A 24,809-nucleotide genomic window follows, 5' to 3' on the forward strand; every position below is an offset into this window, starting at 1 on the left:
CTACATGGAGAGAAAGGGGGGCAACGGCCCCCTAATTTTAATTTTTTACATGTAAATTATATGTAAATTTCAGTTTAGTCCCCCTTAAAATTTTATTTTAATCTTATTTTATTGTATAAATATTTTTGGCCCCCTCTAATATTTTATCTAGCTCCGCCCCTGATGATGGTGGCTGATTAGAAGCTTTAAGATTTCTTTAGGATTTCTGTAGTATGGGTTAATAATTAAAAGTTTTAAGATTTACTTTTTGAATTTTAAAATTAAAATTTTGAATTTTACTGAATTTGATTTTTGGATGTGTATTTAAATTATAATATATTAGTAATTAAAAATATTAAAACTGAAAAAGAAATTAAAAATTTTAAATATCAGTTTTATTTAGTTTATATTTGAGACGTGTATTTAATTTTAAAAAGACACTAAATCTATTTAGATGTGTTTGTTTTAATTTTTTTAAATTATTACAATAAAAAATTGAATTAAATTTTTGTTTATTATATTTTATATAAATGACTCAAATTTAAAATTTATAATTTAACGTTTAAAATTTATAATTTATAATATGTAATTTAAAATTTAAAATTTAATATTTAAAACCTATAATTTAGATTTTAAAATTTAAAGAGTATTTCAATCTTTAATTCTTTTAGAGTGCATTACCATTCACCATACCTTCATTTATTCCATGCCTCACATATATAATCGGTATAATAATGCTTAACATTTTTTACTATATATAAGTGGTAATCTAACATATACCGTAAAATATAATTTATAGTATAGAAATTAGAGAAAATGACAAATTCGTTCCTAATCTTTTTTTTAGAAGACATTTTTGTTCTTGATGATTGCAAAATACAATGATGTCCCTGACCCTTCAAATTTTTGGATAAATCTATCCCCCCGTTAATCTCAGCCCATTAGCCCCGCCAGAAAGTGCTGAGTTGGCTGCCGTAGCTCTGACGTGGATGTAATGGGGGGACGCATTGGCATGACTTTCTGAAAATGAGACAGATTAGTCCCCAGCCCCCTTAAACGACGCCGTTTCTCCCCCACCCCTCCAAACACATTTTAATTCCCATATGCAATACCCATAACACCCATGCTTTCTACTCTGAATTACTGAAAATCCTAGAAGAGCAACGATCAAAGTTCCCCCCACCCCTGTTTCTCCCTCCAAAAATTGCACTACGTGGAAGAGCAATTGGTCCGTCGTGGAGTTGCTGTGGGAGGCCAACAAGGAGGGTTTCGTTGAGGGCGTAGTTGCTGTCTTCCTTAGAAGGTAAGATCGTGACCCCCTTCGTTTAAGTTTTAGTTATTGTGTGGGAAGAAAGGGTGAATGCAGTGTGTGTGCATGTTGAGAGTGTGGGAAACAGGGGTATAATGTAGTGGTTTGTTTCTTTTGAAAACGTTGTGTGTATGATCAGTAGGGGGGAACTTGTTCGGGCAAAGGGGTTTCGTTCAAAATTTTAGTAACTGTTTATGAACTGAGACGTTGTTGATCATTGGTTAATTTTAGATGGTAGACGTTTTTGTGGTGCCGATTTTTCACCATGGAGGGAAGTTTGTCAGAGGGATTGATGGAGCCCTGGTTTATGAAAATGGGAAGGAAGAGAGGTTCCCTGAGATGGACCTGGACTTTGTGAACTTTGGAGACCTTGTTACGTTGTTCAAGGGTTTGGGATACCAGTCATACAGGGAAGTATACTGGTATGATCCCACAAGTAGCGACATTGAGTCGGGATTGAACAAGCTAACTGGGGATGCTGGGATAAATGCAATGCGAGAAAACATATCGAAGAACCAAAACTCTGCTGAATTTCATATATACTTTGATCATGGAGTAGATGTTCCTGAGGTTGTTGAGGATGCTGGAAGGGATGCTGATGGGGCAGCCGATGTGGAGGTGGATGTGGATGAGATATTAGAGGAACTGAAGACATCCTCTTCATCAGATGATGGGTATGAAAGCACGGAGGATGTGCTGTACAAACCTCCACCAGCTGGAGTGGAGACCTCTAGTTCTGAGAGTGAAAAAGAAGTCAGTTGCAAGAGAAAAAGACTAACACAGGGTAGAAAAAAGATTGTCACCCCCAAGAAGCCAGCTGCAAGGGGGCAAGGGTCAAAGGGAAAGGCTAAGGTTGAACAGAGGAAGGTTCATAAAAGGGCTAGGGTGAATGTTAGGGGAGAAAATAGTTCAAGGGTTAAGGCTGGTGGTCAGGGGGCTACTCGGCCAAATGATGAAGGAGGAGGCAGTGGTAATCCTGGTGTTGAGCCGAACAATGCAGGGGTTGGGGGTTTCTACATTAGTGAGTTGCCATCAGAAATGGAAGAAATCGTATTTGAGTATGAATCCGAGGAGTTGCATACACCCATTTCATCTGATGATGAAGGTAGCAGCAGGAAATTTCCTGAATTTGATGATGACTATGCTCACGGTGAGGGGAGGTTTGAGTTGGGAACCAGATTCGCTACTGTTGAAAGGTTTAAGGAGGTGGTGAAGGATTCCTTCATAGCTGAAGGGAGGGAGCTGAAGTGGATAAAAAATGACAAGGAGAGGGTAAGGGTGGGTTGCAAGGATGAGGAGTGTCCATTCCTGGTTCATTTGTCCTATAACAAAACCCTGCAGTGCTATCAAGTAAAGACATATGTGCAAGAACATACTTGTGCAAGGGATTTAGGGAGCAATGCAGCTGACCAGCATTGGCTGAGCAAGAAGATTGAAAAGAGGATGGCAACCAAACCCCACATGAACACGAAGGAGGCAACTGACTTTCTAAGAGAGGATTTTTCATTATGTCCCCACCCTAAGATGGTGTACAGAGCAGTAGTTGAGGCCAGGGAGAAGATCATGGGCAATGAGAGGGACCAATACAAACGGAGCAGAGACTATTGTGAGCAGATTCTGTTAAGCAATCCAGGTTCGACGGCCAGGTTGGAGCTTATGCCAGTTCCAGAATCACCTCCCGTATTTGATAAGTTATACATCTGCTTGGATGCCTGTAAGAAAGGGCTTAAGGATGGGTGCAGACCTTTGTTGTACCTTGATGGGTGTTTCTTGAAGACCTACTACATGGGCTGGCTTCTAGCAGCAGTTGCCCAAGATGCCAACAATCAGTTCTACGTTGTTGCATATGGAGTTGTTAGGGGTGAGACCAAAGATGCTTGGAAATGGTTCCTGACTAATCTCCAGGAAGACATTGGTGACAGTGCCAGCCATGGGTGGACCTTCATATCAGACCAACAAAAAGTAAGCTTTAATTATGATTAGTCAATTAGTTTAGTTTCAGTTATCTACTGTTTAATTTCAACTAACATTCCTTAATGTCCTTTTTTTGGTGCAGGGTTTACTACCTGCGCTAAAGGAGGTTATGCCACATGCAAAACTCCGCAATTGTGTGATGCACATGTGGAAGAATTTTATCAATCGCTTCAAAGACTTGTACATTAGGGAGGTTGTGTGGGAGTGTGCTAGATGCACAACCATTGCAGAATTCAAGGAATGTATGGATAAGCTGAAGCAAGTTAACCATGGGGCTTGGGAATATCTCAGTAGGTTTCCACCAGAAAGTTGGGTTAAGGCATATTTCTCTCATGCGCCAAAGGTTGATAACCTCACAAATAATATGTGTGAGGTTTTCAATGCAAAAATAGTTACTTACCATACGAAGCCCATCCTCACCATGTATGAAGAAATCAGATGTTATCTGATGAGGAGGATGGTGAATCACAAACGGGTCCTTGATAACCACACTGGAAAGCTAGCACCAGTACAGCAGAAGAGGATGGAGAGGTTACTCAGTCTGAGTACTAAGTGGATGGCCGAATGGGTTGGTGACAACGATCGAAAAAGGTTTGAGGTGAGCCGGAAGGCAAGCAAGGTTGATGTGGATCTAATTAAACATACTTGCTCGTGCAACAAATGGCAACTTACTGGTAACCTTATTCTCTGTGCAGTATGAATGATTGTTAGATTCTTTTGTTATTTTGCACATTTTTTAAACTGTTTCCCTTGTCAACTCAGGCATGCCTTGCATACATGCACTTGCTGCCATTAGGAAGAGACGGGACCAGCCACAAGACTACGTGCACCCTTGGCTGTGTATGGAGTCAATCAGGAGGACTTATGCACATTGCATTCAACCAGTGCCAAGTTCAGAGTTCTGGGCCAGAACTGAATACACACAGCTAGACCCACCAATCATCAAAAGAGGGATTGGGCGCCCAAAGGTGCATAATCGGCAGAAAGACCCTGCAGAGCCAATGATGCAAGGGGGTAAGCTGAAGAAGTCGTTCTCTGTGTCTTGCAGCAAGTGTGGTGAGAAGGGCCATAATTACAAAACTTGCAAAGGAGCACCATCGAACCCAAATTGAAAACCGAAGACCAAAAATCCTAAGAAGAAGAAAGAGAGCACATCCCAAGCACTTGTATGTCTCCCTTTGTCACAGTCTGCTCCACCACCAGAGGTAAAATCATTTGGTTAATAATGGTATATTTGCTTATAAGATCCAGCAACTACTGTGTCCCTAGTGATTGTAGTTCAGACTTTAAAATGTCTTAGTACTTTAAACCTCAGGGATTTGTATGTCTTAGTAGCTGAATCTTGAAGGATTGATTTGTATTAGTATATGAATCCTGAGGGACTTATATGTCCTAACATTAAATTAATATAAATTTACCATTATTATCCAGGATCCTTCACACAGCCAACCACCGAGCTCAACAACACAGCAGCAACAACCTACTGTAACTATTTAACTTTTTGCACTTTATAAGCTGCTTAGTATATGCTCTGAGTACATACTGCTTGATTATGTTGGCATCTTATATGGCAGGTTCTGAGCGGAGCTGGTCCAACTGCGACGACAGTTGCCCCTGCTCTAGCAAGAGTTACAAGATCAACAATTGTATTAGGACCACCTGCGCCAACGGGTTCCAGTGCCAGGCCATCCACCCCAAATTTAAACCAGCCCTTCATGCCCCCAGGAAATGCTCCATCCATGGTCACCAGCACAGCTCGCCCTAAACAGCAAAAGTTCAGACCAAAACAGAAGATTTTCAGGCCACCTGCTCCACTTGCTCAAGCGCCACCACCTTCTAGCACACAGCACCAAGACGCAACTCACCAAGCCCCATCTAGCACACAGGCAGCTGCACAGCCTCAGCAGCTCCCACCCCCACAAGCAGATAAACCAACTGTCTCAGCGTCGAAGGAGTCCAACGAATGAAGCAACTCATGTCTTTTGTTATTTTGTGGCAAATATGTCCTGCGTAAACGTTTTTTTGTTTTACCCAGATATAACTATCTTTTTGTTGGGTATTAGCCAGTTTTTTTGGTTACATGTTTCTGGTTAAGTAAAAACTTGTCACTGGCTAGATGCCATACATGTGCAGACATTACTAGCCAAGTAGTCGTCCTTTTTTTTTATTGTCAGTTACAATGAACAATGTTTGGGTTCAAAGGTTTAATGCCAGTTACTCAGTGTTTAATTACCTGTGTTATTGCCAGCTTTCATTTTCTGCATTACATTGCAATATACAGGGTACAAGATTCATACATTTCTAGAAAGAATATGTTCAAATTTTTCCAAGCAACACGTAACAAAATTTATCATATTCAACCATCACTTAGTTCTTATAACGTAAAATACCAGCAATCAGGACAATTATAATCACATACATACACCATCTAACTGGATTTTTTTTGGATTCTAAAGCTACAATCCTCTTCTCTAAACAAATGATCTTTTTCTCCATGTCATGCTTCCATTCATCCTCTTCAACGTCACCTAATTCCTTCTCTGCCTGGAAACTTGAATCACTCAACCCAAGCCTTCCAATGTGCTCATCTAACCATAAAAAAAACTTGCAATGAGGTTGTCTCACCTGCACATATTCATTCCACAGATATCACCATGAAAACCTGGGTTACCCAAAACCCTAACACTAACAGATTCCCACAGTTATACATACCTTATAAAACGGACATCCGAGAAATAATCTGTTAGGGTTGCTGCTCGTCTTCGACATGAACATGATGGCATGTTCTCCACAGAAGCACTTCGGTGACACCCCATCTTTGCCATCCTTCCCCTTACGACCAGAACCTTCCGCGAATTGCTCTTCTCTTCCTACACCTCCACTCTTTCGAGAGCAACATGATACCCCATCCGATGCCATGCTCCCTTTCTTCGTTCACCATCTTCGCCCTTTCTGTGCAGACGAGGAAATAGGGTTCAAGATTTTGAAGGATTGGGGGTGGGGGAGAAACGGCGTCGTTTAAGGGGGCTGGGGACTAATCTGTCTCATTTTCAGAAAGTCATGCCAACGTGTTCCCCCATTACATCCACGTCAGAGCCACGACAGCCAACTCAGCACTTTCCGGCGGGGCTAACGGGTTGAGATTAACGGGGGGATAGATTTGTCCAAAAATTTGAAGGGTCAGGGACATCATTGTATTTTGCAATCATCAAGGACGAAAATGTCTTCTAAAATAAAGGTCAGGGACGGATTTGTCCTTTTCTCTAGAAATTATTTAAGCCAGTTGTTTCCAGGCCATCTTATTTATTTAGACGATCAAGTATTTATTATCAATGAGAAATAGATGGAACTATTAGAATTTATTATCTTTTATCATCATTTATTTATTAATTTAATTTTTTTAATTTATTTTTTTGAATCAATTAATTTAATAATATATTTTATTTATACTTTTAAGCATTGATTTGATGATCCTCTAACATTCTTGTTATAAAGAAAAAGTATATGGTATCAATATATTATCTGTTAATTTACTGTTAATAATAATTAAATATTATATTTTAAATATATGTATAAAGAGACACATCCTGAAAATACATCTATAAAGACACTTCTATTAGATACGGTCATAAAAAAGACATTTTTATTAAACACATCCACAAAAACACTTTCATTAAATATAATTATGAACAAAAAGTGGCAGAAGTTGATAGAAATACTATTGGTAACGTAGCGAGATTGTGTTATAAATTATAGGAAAAGTATGAGGAACCAATGGAATATTTATACAATGTGTACAATAGAAGTTTAGAGAGTATTAGAGATATAATCATTAGTGTTACCTTTTTCTATCAGTTGAAACTTTTGGGATGAGTGGTATCATGCATGGTATTAGAGCGTTAGATTTGAAAGGTTAAGAGTTCGAGTCTTGGTGAACCCCAAAATTAGTTTAAACTTTTGGGAAGATGTTTATTATCGCTAGTACTCGGATGGTTATAAAATTATTCCATGGAATTGGAACTAAAATAAGATCATTCTTCCTTCTTGCCGTGGTTCCCAAATCTTCAGTCATATCCATGTCTCCATTATTCGGAACTTGCCAATCGAAATAATACAAAAGTTGGGCAACACAAAGTTCAATACTTGAAACAGCGAAATACAAGCCTGGACATATCCTCCTCCCAGCACCAAAAGGTATGAACTCAAAATTGGAACCTTTGTAATCAATGGAACATTCTAGAAATCTTTCCGGACGGAAACTCTCAGCGTCGTCTTCTTCGCCACCCCAATACTTAGGATCTCTTCCGATGGCCCAAGCATTCACTATCACTTTGCTTCCTGCGGATATTGTGTACCCGTTGATCTCACAGGTCTCTCTACATTCTCTTGGTAGGAGTAGAGGTAACGGAGGGTGTAATCTCAGTGTCTCTTTGATAACCGCTTTAAGATAAGTTAATTCTTCAAGAGAACTACTACTACTCCATGATTCTTTGATGCCAATAGCTTTTCTAACTTCTTCTTGAGCTCTTGCCATTGCTTTTGGATTCTTCACTAACTCCGAAATTGCCCACTCTATCACTGCAGGTGATGTTTCAACTCCGGCACCAAACATATCCTGAGTCATGTAATATAACTAGTTGTTAAAGTCTTAGAGTAATGGTGTATATGCACTATTTTTATCTACATCGTTTATTTTTTTTTTAAATTATATAAATATAAAAAATGTATGAAAACATAAAAATAAGTTTTATACAAAAATGTAAAAAAATACAAAAACAAAAAAATACTAGAAAGGATTAATAAAATTTATTATTTTTGTCCAACAGTTAAACAATAATATCTTTAAAAGTGTGGACTGAAAATATGTTGTTAGATTGTTATATTAAAAAAATTAAATTAATGAGTGAAAATACTCAAAAAAAAAAATTTAAATAAAAAATCTTGGAAGCCTAATTAGGCATCCAATATTGTGGCCAACATTCAAAGAAAAAGAGAGCCACTCAAATAAAGATATTAAAAACGTATTTTTTTAAAAATATTTTTTATTAATTAAAATTTAATACATATAATCGATTAAAATGTGTTATTTTTGTTAAAATTAGATCAGACAAATTGATTTGGCCAAAAATTCAATAAACCAAACTTTGAACCAATCTAAATTAATATTATTTTTTATAGAGACAATAACCCTATTATAAAAAATGATTAAAATATTCTTTATATATATATATATATATATATATATATATATTTAATTTTAAAAATCCTAAATCCTAACCCTATAACGATACAGAGAAAAAAGAAAAGGATTAGAATTTAGAGTTCTCAATATATATATATATATATATATATATATATATATATATATATATATATATATATATATATAAATATAATAAGAGTATTTTAGTCATTTTTATAATAGGGATATTATAATTATTTTTTATAAAAAAATATTAATTTAGACCGGTTCAAGATATAGTTTACCGATTTTTTGGCAAATCAATTTATCTGATCTAATTTTGATAAAAATAACATGATTTAATCAGTTATATGTATTGAATTTTAATTACTTAAAAACATCTTTAAAAAAAGACGTTTTAAACGTTTTTATCTGAGTGACTCCAAAAAAAAATCTAAAACTCTTAAAAATAAAAATATTCAAAATTTAATTAAAAAAATTTAAAATTCAAACTCAATAAAAAATTATTTTTAACATATTTTATATTATAGTTATTTAACAATTTACTATAATATTAGTTTAAATTAGCTATTATAGTATTAATTCTCTAACGCTGCGTATGGTTTTAGAAATAGGACACTGAGACATAAACACAAAATTGTGTTTAACAGATGAGATATGGACAGAGACAATGTGTCCAAAAATATTGAATTAGTGTATTTTGTGTTCATTCTGACAGAAATGATACGAAGACACTAACAAGAAATACAACTTATTTTTTATTTTTTCTTTCATTATTCTTATTAATTTTTCATAATTACATTTATTATTATATTTTTTGTCTCAAAATTTTTTAATAAAAAAATGAGAATAAATTGAATTTTCATAATTCATTCTAATTTATCACCAAATAGAATACAAAAACACAGAATTTTGTATCTCTATCCTTTGTGTCTTGTTCTCAATATCTTATTTTATAACAGAAAGAAATGCAGCCTAACATTACACTTATATTAAAAATAGTGAAATATCATTTTTGGTTCTTATATATTCATGCACGAATGTCATAAATACTACGATGGAGATGATGAGTCACAAATCCTAACATCTAAAGGTGACAAATGGAGAAGTTCGCTCCACCCCGCTAAAAGCCTGCCATCTGACTAAATGGTGGACTAAATTCGTTAAATTTTTTTTAACTATTAAATATTAAACAATATATATAATTTCACAACCATTTCAATAAATTTATAATTTTTAAAAATATAAAAAAAATTATAATTTTTAAATTCACAACTATTAAAGTCTTTATAATTATAAATATGTAATAAACATAATTATAAACCAAATTTTTTGAAATAAAATATAAAACTAACATTGTCCAAAACAAAACAAACATTATCCAAAACATATAATTAAACATCTTCAAGTTTATAATCAATCAAACATAAAACATAATCCAAAATATAACTTAGAACATCTTCAATTATCTTTTCATCCTCTTGTAGATCAGTAACATCATAGAAATTTGTAAAAAATTGGTCCTAACAACAAAAAAAAAAACGCCAAATCTGGCGGTAAAGCTTGTCCCGCTCCACCAAAACCCACAAATTAGGTAGTGTGGGCTAGGCGGGCTTTTTAAGTTTGGCGGTCTCAAATTTCCAGCTCAACCTGCTTTTTTGACAGGTTATGCTGGCCGGCGCGGCAGGTTTCGACCCATTTGTCACCCCTACTAACATCCAATAAAAAGAAATAAAATGAAAATAGTTCTATTAGAGAACCAATTATGGATGAAACCAACTTTAGCTAATTAGTTAAAAAATATGTCTGTTATATAAAAAAAGAAAAAGTCTAGGGCCAACAACTTTTTCAAATTCTGACCAGTATGTAACTAGCAAGGAAAAGTGAGCCATTCGATGAAATCTTACACCAATTTTAAACCATTAAAATTATCATTTATGGCTATTTGATGGCTACAAATCACAAAAGTTGCTCCCCCTAGCATTTCTCATAAAAAATATTATATTATCCTAATTTTTTGAACTTTAAAATAAAAAATAAAAAATAGTATACTTAATTGGCTTATAGTATAGTTAGTTTGCTAGACTTTTGGAAATGAAAAATCATAAAAGAAAAAAATATATATACTTACAAAAATAATAGCTTTGACATTGTTCATTGTCAAAGGAGACTCAAAGGCAAAGGCGCCAGGATCTTCAACAAGATTTAGGAGAATAGAAAGAAGATCTTCTACTTTAGATTCATCACTACCACCATTTCTCTTATTTCTTACTTTATCCCTGATGATGTTTTCAATAATCATATCAAATTCTTTATGTAATTTTTCCGCTTCATACTGAACTCCACTTATGAGATGGAGCCATGTGTAAGATGGAAAAAGATCAAATATAACGAATAAACGTTCGGCAATCTTCCCAAGATTTTTCATCAATAAAATGAACTCTTGTTCGTCCTTGCACTTTTCGCCAAAAGTTGCCCTAGAAGTGATTGCACTTGTCATGGACACAGCTTTCTTACTAAGATTAACACAAGATCCAGTGAATTAGCAAAAGCCCATGTTATCAAATTCATTACCTCTTCTTCTCTTATTGATTTGAATGAACGGACACGTTTATGACTAAGAAGTTCCATTGAGGATATTTTTCTTAGTTGTTTCCAATAGTTGCCGTATCGCGCCGTGGCTATGTCTGTAGAACCATAGCACAAGATATCTGCACCAAATTGTCTAGGCCGTTCGGCGAAGATAGCATCGTAGGTTTTAAATAATTGTTTGGCAATTTCTGGAGAAGAAACCACCATGATTGATGCTTCGCCGAGCTTAAGGTGCATGAGAGGACCATGCTTTCGTGCTAAGTCTCTCATGCGATGATGGGTTAAAGATCTTCCAAAGAAATGGTGTATGCTACCGATTAGAGGTAGTGTCCATGGCCCGGGAGGAGGGCTTGGTGTTGTTTTCTTCGCTACCAATTTGAAAACTTGTGATATGAAAAGGATGAAGCTTATTATTAATGAAAATAAAATAAAGAAGGGTAAAGAAGAGATTAAGGATGAGGAGTGATGATGTTCCATGAGGAAATTAAATGTGTTGAGAAAGAGAGTTAGTGCTTCTATATTTATAGAGTACGAAACGGATGCATGAATAAATATGATTTGTAAAAGGAATTATAATGCTTTTTTTTATTAAGAGTTCCATTTTAATGCTATACAGTTGTGTAATAATTACAACCAACCTTATTTTTATATCCTTAATACTATCAATATAAAAAGTAGTTATTTTTGTTAATATGATGTAATTAAATTTACATATAAAACGATTTTAAATTGAGAGTATATCAAAATTAAATTCTTTTATTAAATAAAATAAAGTAAAATACTAAAATGGATCATAAAAAATTATAACGCTGAAAAATATAACCATAAAAAAAATTAAAATTAATTTATAACTATAAAAAATGAAATTTCATAAACAGAATTATCAAAATTTTAAAAATTTATCAAAAATTTTTAAATTATCTTTCTACTCTAACCTAATCATTTTCAAATTCTAATCTCACCTCATTTTCATTCTCTAACCCTAAAACAGGGAGATGTTCGTTTGGCTCGCTACACTGGCTTTGCAACTCACTCGTCGATCTCCCTGCTCCCAAAAATTCATTGGAATTGGAAGCACATGCCATATCAATATTAACCTCTTCCTTTCCCTGTTCGTTTCAGGGTTATTTACCCTTTTAAATTTTGTGTGCTTGTTCTTGGCATAACACTTACAAAACACAAACGAAACAACTGTAACGAAAAACATAGTAATAATGGCTATATCTATAATTCAACCAGACGAAAGCAAAATACCACTCAAAGAAACGTTCTTCAACTCAACATTGTGGTCAGCGCAATGGGTACAAAGTCGGTTAATTGGTTATTGCGAAGCTGCAAATCGAACAAATCAGTGTAGTTATTGACAAATTCAGAATGAAATTCGTAAAATGATTCTTCTGAAACCGCACCTGCTTCAAGTGCGTCATTAACGCAAATACATCAGCGGTGTCGGTAAATCCAATGCTATCGTTCTGGTGGCTGAGGGAGAAGACCTTTACGGAGCGGCGGAAGCGGGTGAGTTTGAGGGAGAGGGAGGGGAAGGTGGTGGTGGAGAGGGAGAGAGAGAGGGAGAGGATAGGTTTTAGGTGGGTGAGGAAGGATCTTAAACTGCGTTTGTTTTATAGAATAGGACAAGATAAGATACTAAAGATACAAAATTTGTGTGCTTTTATATCCTATTTGATGATTAATTAGAACAAATTATGAAAATATAATTTATTTTTATTTTTTTTATTCAAAAAATCTGAGACGAAAAATATAATAATAAAAAATCGGTCCTGTTATATTACCAACAGCATTTCTACCAATTTCTGCCAATTCTTATTTATAACTGTGTTTAATGGAAGTGTCTTCATGGATGTCTCTAATAAAAATATTTTTTTTATGGATGTGCTTAATAAAAATGCCTTTATAAATATATTTTTTAAATGTGCCTCTTTATATATGTGTTTAAAACATAATAATTAATTATTGTTGGTAATAAGTTGGCAGATAATATGTTGGTACCCTATACTTTTTCATAAAAAATATAATTATAAAAAATTAACAAAAATAATAAAAGAAAAAATAAAATATAAATTGTGTTTCTTGTTAATATCTCTGTGTCCTTGTCAGAATGGATACAAAATACACTAATTTAGTGTTTCTAAATATATTGTCTCTATCTCAGTGTCTTGTCTCGGTAAGGTAATGTTTGGTTAGTGGGTGTGTCTACACTATTCAGTGTACCTCTAATAAGTTGAGACACAAAATTAATATTGAGACACGAATTATTTTGACAATTTTATCCTCCATTATTTTCCTCTCCATTTCAACTTCTGTCTCTTCTCTCTTCATGGCCAACCAAACAGAATCTCTTTTTCCCTTCCTTCTTCTCCCCATTTGAACTTCTGTTTCTTCTCTCTTCATGGCCAACCAACATCCTCTTAGCTACTGTCTCACTTCCTCCTCATACTCTCTAGATTGGATCTCTGTCTTCGTCCTTCTTCCAAATTTCCAGATCTGCAACTTATGTCTCTGTTATGTCGTAAGGGAGTCTCTATCATTGATCCATCGTGCCTCCATCTTCATCTCTATTCATCTTTCTATATATTGGCCCCTTTCTGTATTTTTTTCTTAAAATAAAGTTTTATTTTTTTTGTTTTTTATTATTAATCTATGCTATTTTTTTAAAAAAATTATAGTCTGAATACTATGAACAATTTTTTTTGTTGGAATATCTCACCTTTCAATTAATTTTTTAATTTGATATTCCATTGTTTCATAGTCGCTTCAACAACTTAAAATTGACCCAAGAAATTTAAAATGAAAATCATGCCAATTAATTATTTGTTGTTTAATTAGGAAGATATGATTAAATTTGTTGTTAAAATTACTAGAATTTTTGTTATCTATATTTTTTTTATGAATAGAGATGGAAAAAAGAATTAGTGTAGCTGTTGAAAAAATATAGATAGTGATAATAGTGGTAAAGGTAGATGATGAGGGTATTATTGACTTTTTAAAGTTTAATGTGTTTTATGTATGTTCTTTGCCAAACATAAAATATGTACACATATATTGTGTGTCTATGTCTATATAATTCATGTTTCTATGTCCATATCTTATGCTATATACTAAACAAATGGAGCCTAAACAGATGCAGGTTTGGATTGAAGGGAGTGAGGTTTTAATAGTAGTGTAAAAGTGACGTCATTATTTTTAAAGATGATGTGAAATTAGAATTTGAGAGTGATTAAGTTAAAGTAGAGTAATAATTTAAGAATTTTTGATAGATTTTTAAAGTTTAGATAATTATATCTGTAAAATTTCATTTTTTATGATTATAAGTTAATTTTAATTTTTTTATGATCAGATTTGTTAGCATTATAATTTTTTATGGTCAATTTTAATACTTTATTCAATAAAATAATATTTTATGTATTTATTATTTCATACATAATGTTAACATATATTATTTTACTATATGTTGTGCACTTTAATTTATTTTATGGAATAGAATGAATACAAATGATAAAATCTTTTAGAATAAATTAAAGGTTAATTTATTATACGAAAATTTTACATGTATTAGCAAGCTAGTTTTTGCTGGCAAACTATTTATTTGAATTAAATATTTTCAACTGAAGAAATAAACTCACAATAACATCTTAGAAACTTGAAAACTTCATTAACTACTAACAAATAATGATAATTAAAAAAACTTTAGATCATGCATCCATGAGACTTGCATGACAATAATAATAATAAGAAGAGTTCTATGGTGTCGATGGAAAAAAAATCTACACCTGTAGATATAATATTATGTGGCAAGCTTCTTAAACGAACATGTTTTGGTTGGCCATAATCACAAATTCAGCTGATAGAACATTAGATAAAGGAAAAGCAGCGATTTTGCAATTGTACTGCTGTAGAAAAATTAATAAGTGTAATTAAATGCTAATTATTTTTGGGCTGTTGGGACTATTGGACAAGTTTTATTTTTTTTCTGTGTATGTGGTCATGAGTGGATTTTAGGTTTGGGTCACAATTTTTTATGCAAGTGTTGAGAAAAAAAATTTTTTGTGGGTAAAAATTAGTCAAAGATAGTATTAAAAAGAAAATGGGCTAAAAATTTTTTGGACTTATTCGGGTTAATCGATTTTTTAATTTTCAAGGAATGTGGCTAAGCTTCTGTAACTGTTGTTTTGTTATGGTGTTCTCATAAGATGGAAGGAATTGTATATTGTTAAATGGAAAAAGAAAACAAAAGGATGTAGTGCATTGTTTTGATATTTAACCTAAAAAATTAAATAAATAAATAAAGAAATATGTGACGTATGTTACTAATAAGAGAGTAAAATCATATTTAAGACAAAAAAATAATATTTTTATAATTTTTTGAATGTTATTCTTTATTAGTGTGTTGTTAGTAATTATTTATATAGCATAAATTTGCATAGTTTCAGTGAACTATAAAAATAAAGAATTTCTTTTAAACATTACGTATCTCATATTAATAATGTAAATGAAATCGTTATGAGTACATAATTTATTATAATATTTATGAAAGGCGTTCAAAAAAAATAAATACAGATATTTAACACTTTTTTTCGTTTATATTTTTATTCATCCGAATAAAGATATGAGTTTGTAATTTTTTTTCTTATTGTTCTTATTTTTATTAATGTTTTTAATATTAACAGTTACTATGTTATTGTGAACAGCAGTGGACACTCACATGAGATATGAGTGCAAGTCGTATGGGAATGTATCTTACACGTATATAAAATGGGTTTATAATGAGTTAGGATCAGATTTGAGAGAAGTTTAGCCACATTCCTTTTTAATGCTATCTTTGACTAATTTTTATCTACAAAAATTTTTTTTCTGCACACTTACATAAAAAATTGTGACCCAAACTCAAAACCCACTCATAACCACATACATAAAAAAAAAAATAAAACTTACCCAATAGTTCCCAACAGCCCAAAAATAATTAACATCTAATTACACTAATTAACTTTTTTATAATATGTAGTATAACTGCAAAATTATTGTTTCTTCTTTACCTAGTATTTTATCAGCTGAATTTATGACTATAACCAACTAAAATATATTCATCTAAAAAATTTACCACATAATATTTGTATTTTATCAGCTGAATTTATGACTATAACCAACTAAAATATATTCATCTAAAAAATTTACCACATAATATTTACAGGTGTGGATTTTTTTTTTTCATCCACACCATAAAACTTTCCTAATAATAAACCACATGGGTAGTGCTCTTTATTTATATGTCTCGTATAGTTGGATGCTTGGGTTGACTTAGAAGTTAGAATACGATACCATATGTTTCATGTTTCTTCAATATAAAATACCTACACTTTGCGTGTGTGTATATATATTATAGGTTCCTTGTGATCCCATATATATTCATGGGATATGATGCCTTCAATAGCGGTTAAAACTTAAAGTCTATGCTTTGACAAAATCAATTATTAAAATCATATTAATTTAGATTTATCTGAATTTTATTTTTTGCAAATCGTATAGATTAAATTAAATTTTGAATTTATTTTTTAAAATTAATCTAATCCAATTTAAATCGCATAATATGTTATAATATTATTATTTTATTATATTTACAATTTTATTTATAATATATTCAATCTGTTATACATTTTATATTATTTATATATTATTATTATTTAATAAATATTTTATATTTAAAATAATTTTTATTTATTTATTTTAATTAAACTATACTTTTATTTTTATTGTTATGTTATTCTTGATTTTTTAAGATATTGAGATTTATTATGTTATTATTGGTTATTTAAAATTTGATATTAAAACTTGTCATGCATATTTAATTTTTTTAATTTACAAACGTAAATCCAATTCAATCCAAACCGCTTAAAATTGGATCGGATTGGATTAGATTTTTTTTAAAATATCTAATCTAAACTGTACTGCAAGTAGAATTTATTTTTAGATCAAATGAATTTTTTTTTATTTAAAACCAATCCAAATCGCACTCCCTATTGACTTGCAATAACTAGTGAAATAAATAGGCACTACGTGCAACAAATATGATCTTAAACAACAGCCAAAAACTATTGCTATAGATCAAAAAACCATTTTCAAAACTTTAAGCAACATTTTAGTAACAATTTTTGAATTGTTCTATATGCGGTCATTATCAATAATAATAGCTAGACAACGATTTTTTATCTAAGACGATGACAATAAAAACAAAACGTTGCCCTTATTTTTCTAATAAACAACTATTTCACAGCAATTTTTAAAAAAGGTTTTTAGCGAGTTTCTATAATTATACAACAGTTTAGAATCATAATTAGATAGATAACAGTTTTACACTATTGCAATTCTATTACTAATTTAGTCTTTGTGTTACGATTTTTGACAACAATTTTTTATAGTTATATTTTTTTTATTCCCAATGATTTTTTCACGTTGGATTGAAATTAATATTTCAACTAATTTTTTTAATTTAGTATCAATAAATAACCTTAACTATTTGAATTAAATTATTAATAAAAACTCATTCTAAGGTTGATTAGAGTAGTACTAATAACGGAGATGACCGAAAATTTTTTTGCTTAACAGCACCCATGCAATATATGAAAAAGATTAAGGATTTAAAATATAAAATAATTTATTATATAATTTTTTAATTAGTGGAAATATATATATATATTGCTCTCAACTAAATTTGCATAATGTTTAATTTTTAATTCTTACTTCATTTAAATTATTTAATATTGTAGTTTTTAACTTTGTACATACAAAATTACAAAATATATAATGCAGCCTTCTAACTTCTAAACCCATTATTTCAACCTTTTTCTTTTCAAAATTAGGAGTGAGACTCGAATCTGAAATTTTTAGGGTTGTGTTTGTTTCTGAGAACATGACAGGATAAGACACTGAGAACATGATAGGACAAGATACTATAGACAGACAAAATTTTGTGTTCTTATATTCTGTTTGGTAATAAAGTAGAACAAATTATGAAAATCCAATTTATTCTCTTTTTTTTTCATTCAAAAAATTTGAGATGAAAAATATAATAATAAAAAATATAATTATGAAAAATTAACAAAATAATGAAAGAAAAAATAAAAAATAAGTTGTGTCTCTTGTTAGTGTTTCTGTGTCCTTCCTGTCAGGATGGACACAAAATACACTAATTCAATGTCTCTGGACACATTGTTTCTGTCCATGTCTCTCCTGTCAAATACGATTTTGTGTTTTTGTGTCCCTGTCTTAGTGTCCTGTCTCTGTAAACAAACGCAGCCTAGGTGAGGATAGAGAGACTATACCATTTGAACTATGGACCTGTTTGGGAAGTTTCAAAAGTAACTTTTTTAAACTTTTCACTTATAAAAAGTAATAGTATTAATGTCTGATGCAATTTTTAAAACCAAATTGCAGTTTTCTAAGAAGTTATTTAAGAGTTTATAAAGAAGTTAAAAAAAATGACTTCTCTTATAATACTACTACTTTTTATCATATTTCTATAAAATAAGCACTTTTAGAACTAAAAATCCAAACACAAAATAATTTATTTATAAGCTATTTTTAATATAGTCATTTATTGTTTAAACTATTTTTTCAAAAGAAGCTGTTTACTCAAAACGGGCCACATAGCTCGTTGGCTTATTTCAACTTTTGTTATTTGTCTTCCCACATATAAATTATATAAACAGATGAAATTCAAATTTGGAGCAGATTTTATTTTATTTACAAGGAAATTATTATTGTTTATTTGAAATTCAGCAAAATCTGTATATTTTTTCGTACCATCGCAATTTCTATATATACTTGGTTACTTTTATATTAGAAAAGATCCAAAATTCCAACACTTATAAGATGGTTAACCAAGTCAACTAAGATCATGTTGAATGATCATCAATTGAACAATTTTGCGTATCGAAATCATGTTATATACCATGTTAGAAAATAAATTTGATTAAAAAAGGTGACATTAGTCCTCTTTTCCTCTGTGAATGTCAACTATATACCTATTTAAACTTTGGCCAAATGTGTGTGTGGAGAATGAATCAACCACATGCTTTCTAGCTTCTCTACCCATTCTTTCAGCCTCTTTGGGATCTTTTATGAATTTGGCCATTGCAGAAGAAAACTCTTCTGGTATAGGATCACAAAGGAATCCTGTTTCATCATTCTTCACACTCTCCAATGGTCCACCACTATTGCATGCAATAACAGGTTTGTATGCTGCCATCGCCTCCACCGGAACAATGCCAAAATGCTCATCCTGCATCAAAGTATATTACGTATGACCAACTTTTCTTCATCCAACTTCATGAAAAAGAGTTCTTTGGTGCTCCTCAAGTAAATGAGCTTTGATCCATACACTACTTGCCACATCAGTGAATACCGGTGGCTAGGTGGACAACCACGATTTTAAATTGCAGTTGTAGTCTTTCCACAACTGCACCACCCTGCAATTGCAACCACAAACACCAACTGGCACAATGTGCATTGCATCATAATCGACAAAATAACTGCAATTGCAACAACCACAACTGCAATTTAAAACCTTGGCAATAAGGGTGACACACATTCACTAATGTGGCAAATAATGTATAGATCAAAGGAAGAAAATTTTTGGCTCAAGAAAACACCTAAATTTTTCTTTTACAATGTTTCCCAAACCTTTGGAGTGTAAATAACACACAGGCATTCCGAGAGTAGGGCATTCCTTTCAGTGGTAGAGCAAGAGGTGATGAATCTTATTCTATTAGAGACACCTTCTCTTTCAGCTAAAGCCTTAAGCTCTTCTAAGTATTCCACATTCTCCTTCAACCGTATGTCAAAGCCACCTGGAACAATTTATGACAACTGATTTTGCATTCTCATATTGCATCTAAACATGTGCTCCAACATGAAATGCATGAAATAATTATGATATGGACGGTTCAGACTTAGGACTATTGTACAATACTAGTAAGAAAAGTTTCTATTTTATGCACCTCTGGGCTATTTTCTTAGCGTGGTCTATCTTATCCTACTAGGTAGGTCGGCTACATGGATGAAGTCATGAAGCGCAGTGCTGCATAATTTTTACCCAGTTGATATTTTTTCTCTCAGCTAGATACCTGGATTAGTATCTCAAGTTTGAGTTTGAGTTACATTATTGTTACACAAACATAAGAACAGAGTAACAAGAAATGATTTAATTATATCATTAACATGTAATAAATTAATTTTCACAAGATTTGCTCATTCCTCATATTTCCAGCTCAAGATTTGAATGAATCCACTTCTTTGACTGTGTGATATTAGAAAAAAAAAATTTGTGCCATTCATTTCTAAAATACCAGGTCAAAATTATGAAAATAAATTAAGTTTCATTTTTTTTTTTTGCTGTCTATTCACTATCCAAGAGAAAAGTATATGACCTAATAGTGCATAACAATATGAAGCAACAAATCTTTAACAATACATATTAATTTCTTCTCTTAAACAATATTTAAGAACTTACAATACCTACTACTAACCAACTCATTATAAATAAAAGGTCAACAATGATGCCAGACAATATGTTGATGCCGTTTCTACATCAATTATGAAATGAATGAATTGAAACCCTATGACAAATGCTACCTAATACAGGTGATTGAGAAATTGATGCCCCATAATTTACAAAACATGATACAACTCCAAACACCATTGTGCAGAACAATAATCTCTTTACTCACAGAAACAAACTCAACACATAAGCTAACCAGCATAGAGATAAAATAATTCTAGAACCTCACACACAGCAAAGATAGTTTTCTTAACAGTCATTTATATATTGCAGATACCAATATAGCACACTCCAGTCTAAGGCATATAATCCTAAATATAGTCCCAAGGATAATGCATGTAAAATCAACCATGATATCTATGGATCTATCATCAGGAGTACAAAAGTCATATGCAAAAGATGCTCACCTGCAATAGTCAAAGAAGCTTCAGGCGAATGAAGCATAGCAAAAGCTGAAATTGCTAATTCTATGTTCTTCTTCCTTTCAAAGCGGTTAATGGAAAGAAAGTTCAGCCTGCAACAACATATACAACACAAAACTAAGACTAATATATTATATAATATGATACAAATGGCTATATAGGTTTCATTAGTCACGTATGGCAGAGATGAGGATGCTGAGATAGATGAGCGGTCAGACACGTATGGACAAAATAAAAAATGAAGATATAAGAGAGTTGGAATAGCGCCTATTGTAGAAAATATGGTAGAATCTCGTCTCAGATGGTTCGAACATGTGGGAAGAAGATTAGCAGAGCACCCTATTAGAAGGGTGGATGAGATAGAAGGTGAACAGGTGGCGAATAGAAGAGGAAGACTTAAAAAGACCATACATGAGGTGATCAAAGAAGATCTACGTGTCAACAGTCTCACTGTAGACATGTTACATTATGGGCGCAATGCGTCGTTGGATTCATGTAACCGCCCCACCTAGTGGGACGAGGCTTTGTTGTTATATGGGTTTCATTCAGAGCCAGCTCAACATTTCAACAATAAAAAAAGCAACATATATCTATAAACATGTCATTTACTTAAAGGAACTGGGTTCTTTGAACTGATCCACATTAACTGCAGGGTACAGAACAGCTGGTCGAATCCCTTTGGCATTGAGATGTATAAAAGTATTCGCGAAAGTAGAAGCAGTGAAGTTGCTGTTAACAAGTATCAAATCAGCCATTCCTGAAATTTGAAAATGTTTCATAAGATCCATAATTCAGTACATATGTGAGTAAAGAAGTTCAGAGAAACAGATCAAACAGGGACACAAGGTTCAACCAGTTGTGACTTCTTCTACATAGTCTATCGGTATCCGATACAACTTCCGGAGGAAAGTGGTATGTTGAGCCAGCAACAAGTCGGGAAAATGACAATAGAATACAATCTACCAAGGAAACAAACAAATGAATCACTATGAATATGTCAAACCTCGAAGTTTGCACACTATTCTTTGGACTTATTTGTTTCTACCTTTGCTGATCTTTTAAGTTTTAAGATGGGAATGACTACGGAGACCTGATCAGCAATTATAACATCAAACGAAGGCCACAAAAATAGCATACAGAAAGCAACAAATAGGCACCGGAGGTAAGCACACAATGCATGAAGACGGTAGAATACATGCCGGGGAAGAAAGGAACCATACACGGTAACTGGAAAGGTACCTGAAACACAATCACAAGCCAAACCATATCTCAAGGGCAACACAACAACTCTGCCATGAAAGTATAAGTAAGTTTGAGACACATAATCAGCCAGGAGCAACCCTTAGAAATAGTTTATCATAAACATGTAAAATTGTAAATTAATGATCGATATGTATGAGAATGTACCATTAAAAATACTGTTACATAGATTGAAACTGCTTTATGCATCATTTCAAGCAGGAACCTTGGGTTAGAAAATAATTTACTTTGAAGGATAATGCAATAAACCAGGACTAGCTACGAAGTTCCCAATCCCGTGTTTGTTTGTGTGTGTGAGAGAGAGAATCACCAGAAATAGTTTCCTCAAAGCATCGATTTTTATCATGGTGTGCAGCAAAAATATGAACTTTATGGCCATGGGATGCAAGCTCAACAGCTGCATCCACAATCAATCTTTCAGCTCCACCTACCAAAATAAGATTATAGAAGAATCGAAGTCCAATCAATTACAAGTATTCACCATAAAACCAAATCAAATAAAAGGAACTTAAGCCATGAAATTGTTGATCATAAATAGAATTATTAGCGTTTGGAGGATAATGGGGCTAAATACCTATGCCGAGATCAGGGTGAATAATAGCGATGTTGAGCTCTGAAGTTGCTTTACCCTTTGCCATGGTGGTGAATTAGATCAGAACTTTGCGATAAGAGAAACAAATTCCAGCAATGGTTGGGATTTCTGGCGAACGGAGAACGAAAGGGTTGTTTCGCCGTTGAAGTGTTGCTGGACCAGCAGCTAGAGGAGGAGAACGGTGCGTCGGAGACTCTGAAGCATAGTTATCAAAATCGAACCGATCAAGCTACTGAGTTACTAAATCAATTGCTGGGTCAGTGGTTCAATCAGTTGATTCAATCCTACATAAATAAAAAATATAAAATAATCAATAGAATCTATATAAACATAGACAAATAATAATACTATAAGCAGACTGAATAATTGCATTTGAATGTCAAACTTAAAAACTATAAATAGGTCTTGAACCATATGCATAATTATGGGTGTTTAGTTTGCGGTTTGTTTCGGTTTTTCAGAAAAAACCATTCAAACTAATCATACATAAATATTTGATTTAGTTTGATTCAGTATTTTTTGTGAGACCAACCGAACCAATTAAAAATGGATTAATTTGGTTCGGTTTTTCGGTTTTACAAGAAAAAAAAGTTCTGCAGAAAATCTTTATACTTAATGCCATCTTTACCGCTTTTTTCAAAACAAAACAGCAAAGAATCATAAGAAGAAAAAAAATTCAGCATAAAAAACAGTAAAGAACCAATAATTAGAGAATAAGAAATTAAATATATGTAGTCTATGCATATGTAGCATAGCTTAAGAGGGAATACAAACACCGAACAACAGGAGAGCATACCAATTTAAAGTTTCTATTCCTCTGCATAAAATATATTTTCTTGTCAATACAATAGCTGAGCCCATAAGTATGCCTTGTATGTTCTATTTCCCACAAAGTTGCAAATAAGAACATTTATCCTTTAAAATTGTGAAATTGCTCTCCTTATTTGACCTGCAGTATAGAAAGTGAGTAATTGAGGATTTGGAGACAACGTCTTGCTGAAGTTTAACTATTCGACCACGAAGTATTACGAATGCAATTATTATAGATTTAAAAAGGGAAAAATCTGAAGGGATCAAGTTCCCTTGCCTCTTTTATGTTTTGTTATGAAAAGTAGGTGGCTAATGAAGAAGAAAACCGCCAAACCTACATAGGATTTCAATATAATTCTTGCTTGAGTATAATTAGCTATGTTCTTTCAATTTATATTTTGTGGAGCAGATCATGTATAGAAGCTGATGTGCTTGTCACTTGTGTTTAGTTTATATTCTTGTTATGGTTATATTTTAGGACAAAAAGTATCTAATGTGATTTATTAAAACAGCCTGGCCCCTCTGTATCATCATGAATTCCTCACTTAATTAATAAGGAAGGTAATATTCTGATAGATCTGCATATTCAAACATGTCTTTGGAATATTTATCTTCATACCCAATGTCATTTTTACCAAACCGAAAAAAAACCCTGCAAAATTTTATGTTTTTGGTTTTTTGGATTTTCGATTTGTTAGGTTATTAGATGTTTTTTGGTTTCCATCAAATTTTGTTTGGATGGAATCGATTTTGAACATTTCTATGTATAATATTTAGAATAATCAGAAACAACGTTTATTCGAATTACCTACTAATAGCCAATGAATTATATCTCAAATGACATAATTTTTCCATACTCACTTAGAGGTTGCAGGTTCGAATCTCTCTATCTTTAGTAAAAAAGAAAAAAAAAACTTGATACGAAAAAAACTTAATCCGCATAACTTAATTCACATTTCTATGCCGTGGATGCATGCACGACACGTGTTGGAGGAAGAGTGTTGAACGGATTTTAGATTTAGGGTTTAGAGCCTTTAAAATGAAAAACGGCGGAGGAAGAAGAATAGAAGGTTTAGAATTTAATTTTATAAAAAAAA

At 32.5% G+C, this 24,809-nt stretch overlaps 1 protein-coding gene and 1 pseudogene across 2 annotated transcripts; both read right to left on the reverse strand.

The window, feature by feature from the left end:
- Positions 1 to 7,211: 7,211 nt before the first annotated feature.
- Positions 7,212 to 12,700, reverse strand: LOC112762936 (premnaspirodiene oxygenase-like; annotated as a pseudogene).
- Positions 12,701 to 18,942: 6,242 nt separating this feature from the next.
- Positions 18,943 to 24,076, reverse strand: LOC112765901 (uncharacterized). Of its 2 annotated transcripts, XM_072222533.1 has the most exons (9): positions 23,699 to 24,076; positions 22,885 to 23,186; positions 22,621 to 22,737; positions 22,096 to 22,289; positions 21,904 to 22,009; positions 21,660 to 21,807; positions 21,036 to 21,142; positions 19,752 to 19,918; positions 18,943 to 19,350 (listed from the first exon to the last, which is right to left on the reverse strand). In XM_072222533.1, the coding sequence occupies exons 2-9, from the start codon at positions 22,946 to 22,948 to the stop codon at positions 19,057 to 19,059; spliced, it is 1,197 nt and encodes a 398-aa protein (XP_072078634.1). In that variant the 5' UTR covers positions 22,949 to 23,186; positions 23,699 to 24,076; the 3' UTR covers positions 18,943 to 19,056. The 2 variants fall into 2 exon arrangements, with proteins under 2 accessions (XP_072078634.1, XP_025667547.1); XM_025811762.3 differs by lacking the exon at positions 23,699 to 24,076 and having other exon boundaries at positions 22,885 to 23,674.
- Between the last annotated feature and the right edge of the window lie 733 nt (positions 24,077 to 24,809).

This window comes from Arachis hypogaea, chromosome 17 (assembly GCF_003086295.3).
Source record: "Arachis hypogaea cultivar Tifrunner chromosome 17, arahy.Tifrunner.gnm2.J5K5, whole genome shotgun sequence".
Lineage (NCBI taxonomy): Eukaryota > Viridiplantae > Streptophyta > Magnoliopsida > Fabales > Fabaceae > Arachis > Arachis hypogaea.

Bases quoted from the DNA above. Each gene is read 5' to 3' on its own strand.
- LOC112765901 (XM_072222533.1), bottom strand. From the start codon at position 22,948: ATGGCAAAGGGTAAAGCAACTTCAGAGCTCAACATCGCTATTATTCAC. The intron at 22,738-22,884 runs GTATTTAGCCCC...TTATTTTGGTAG, and splicing joins TCACCCTGATCTCGGCATAG to GTGGAGCTGAAAGATTGATT. The intron at 21,808-21,903 runs GTTGAACCTTGT...TTCAAATTTCAG, and splicing joins TGTAGAAGAAGTCACAACTG to GAATGGCTGATTTGATACTT.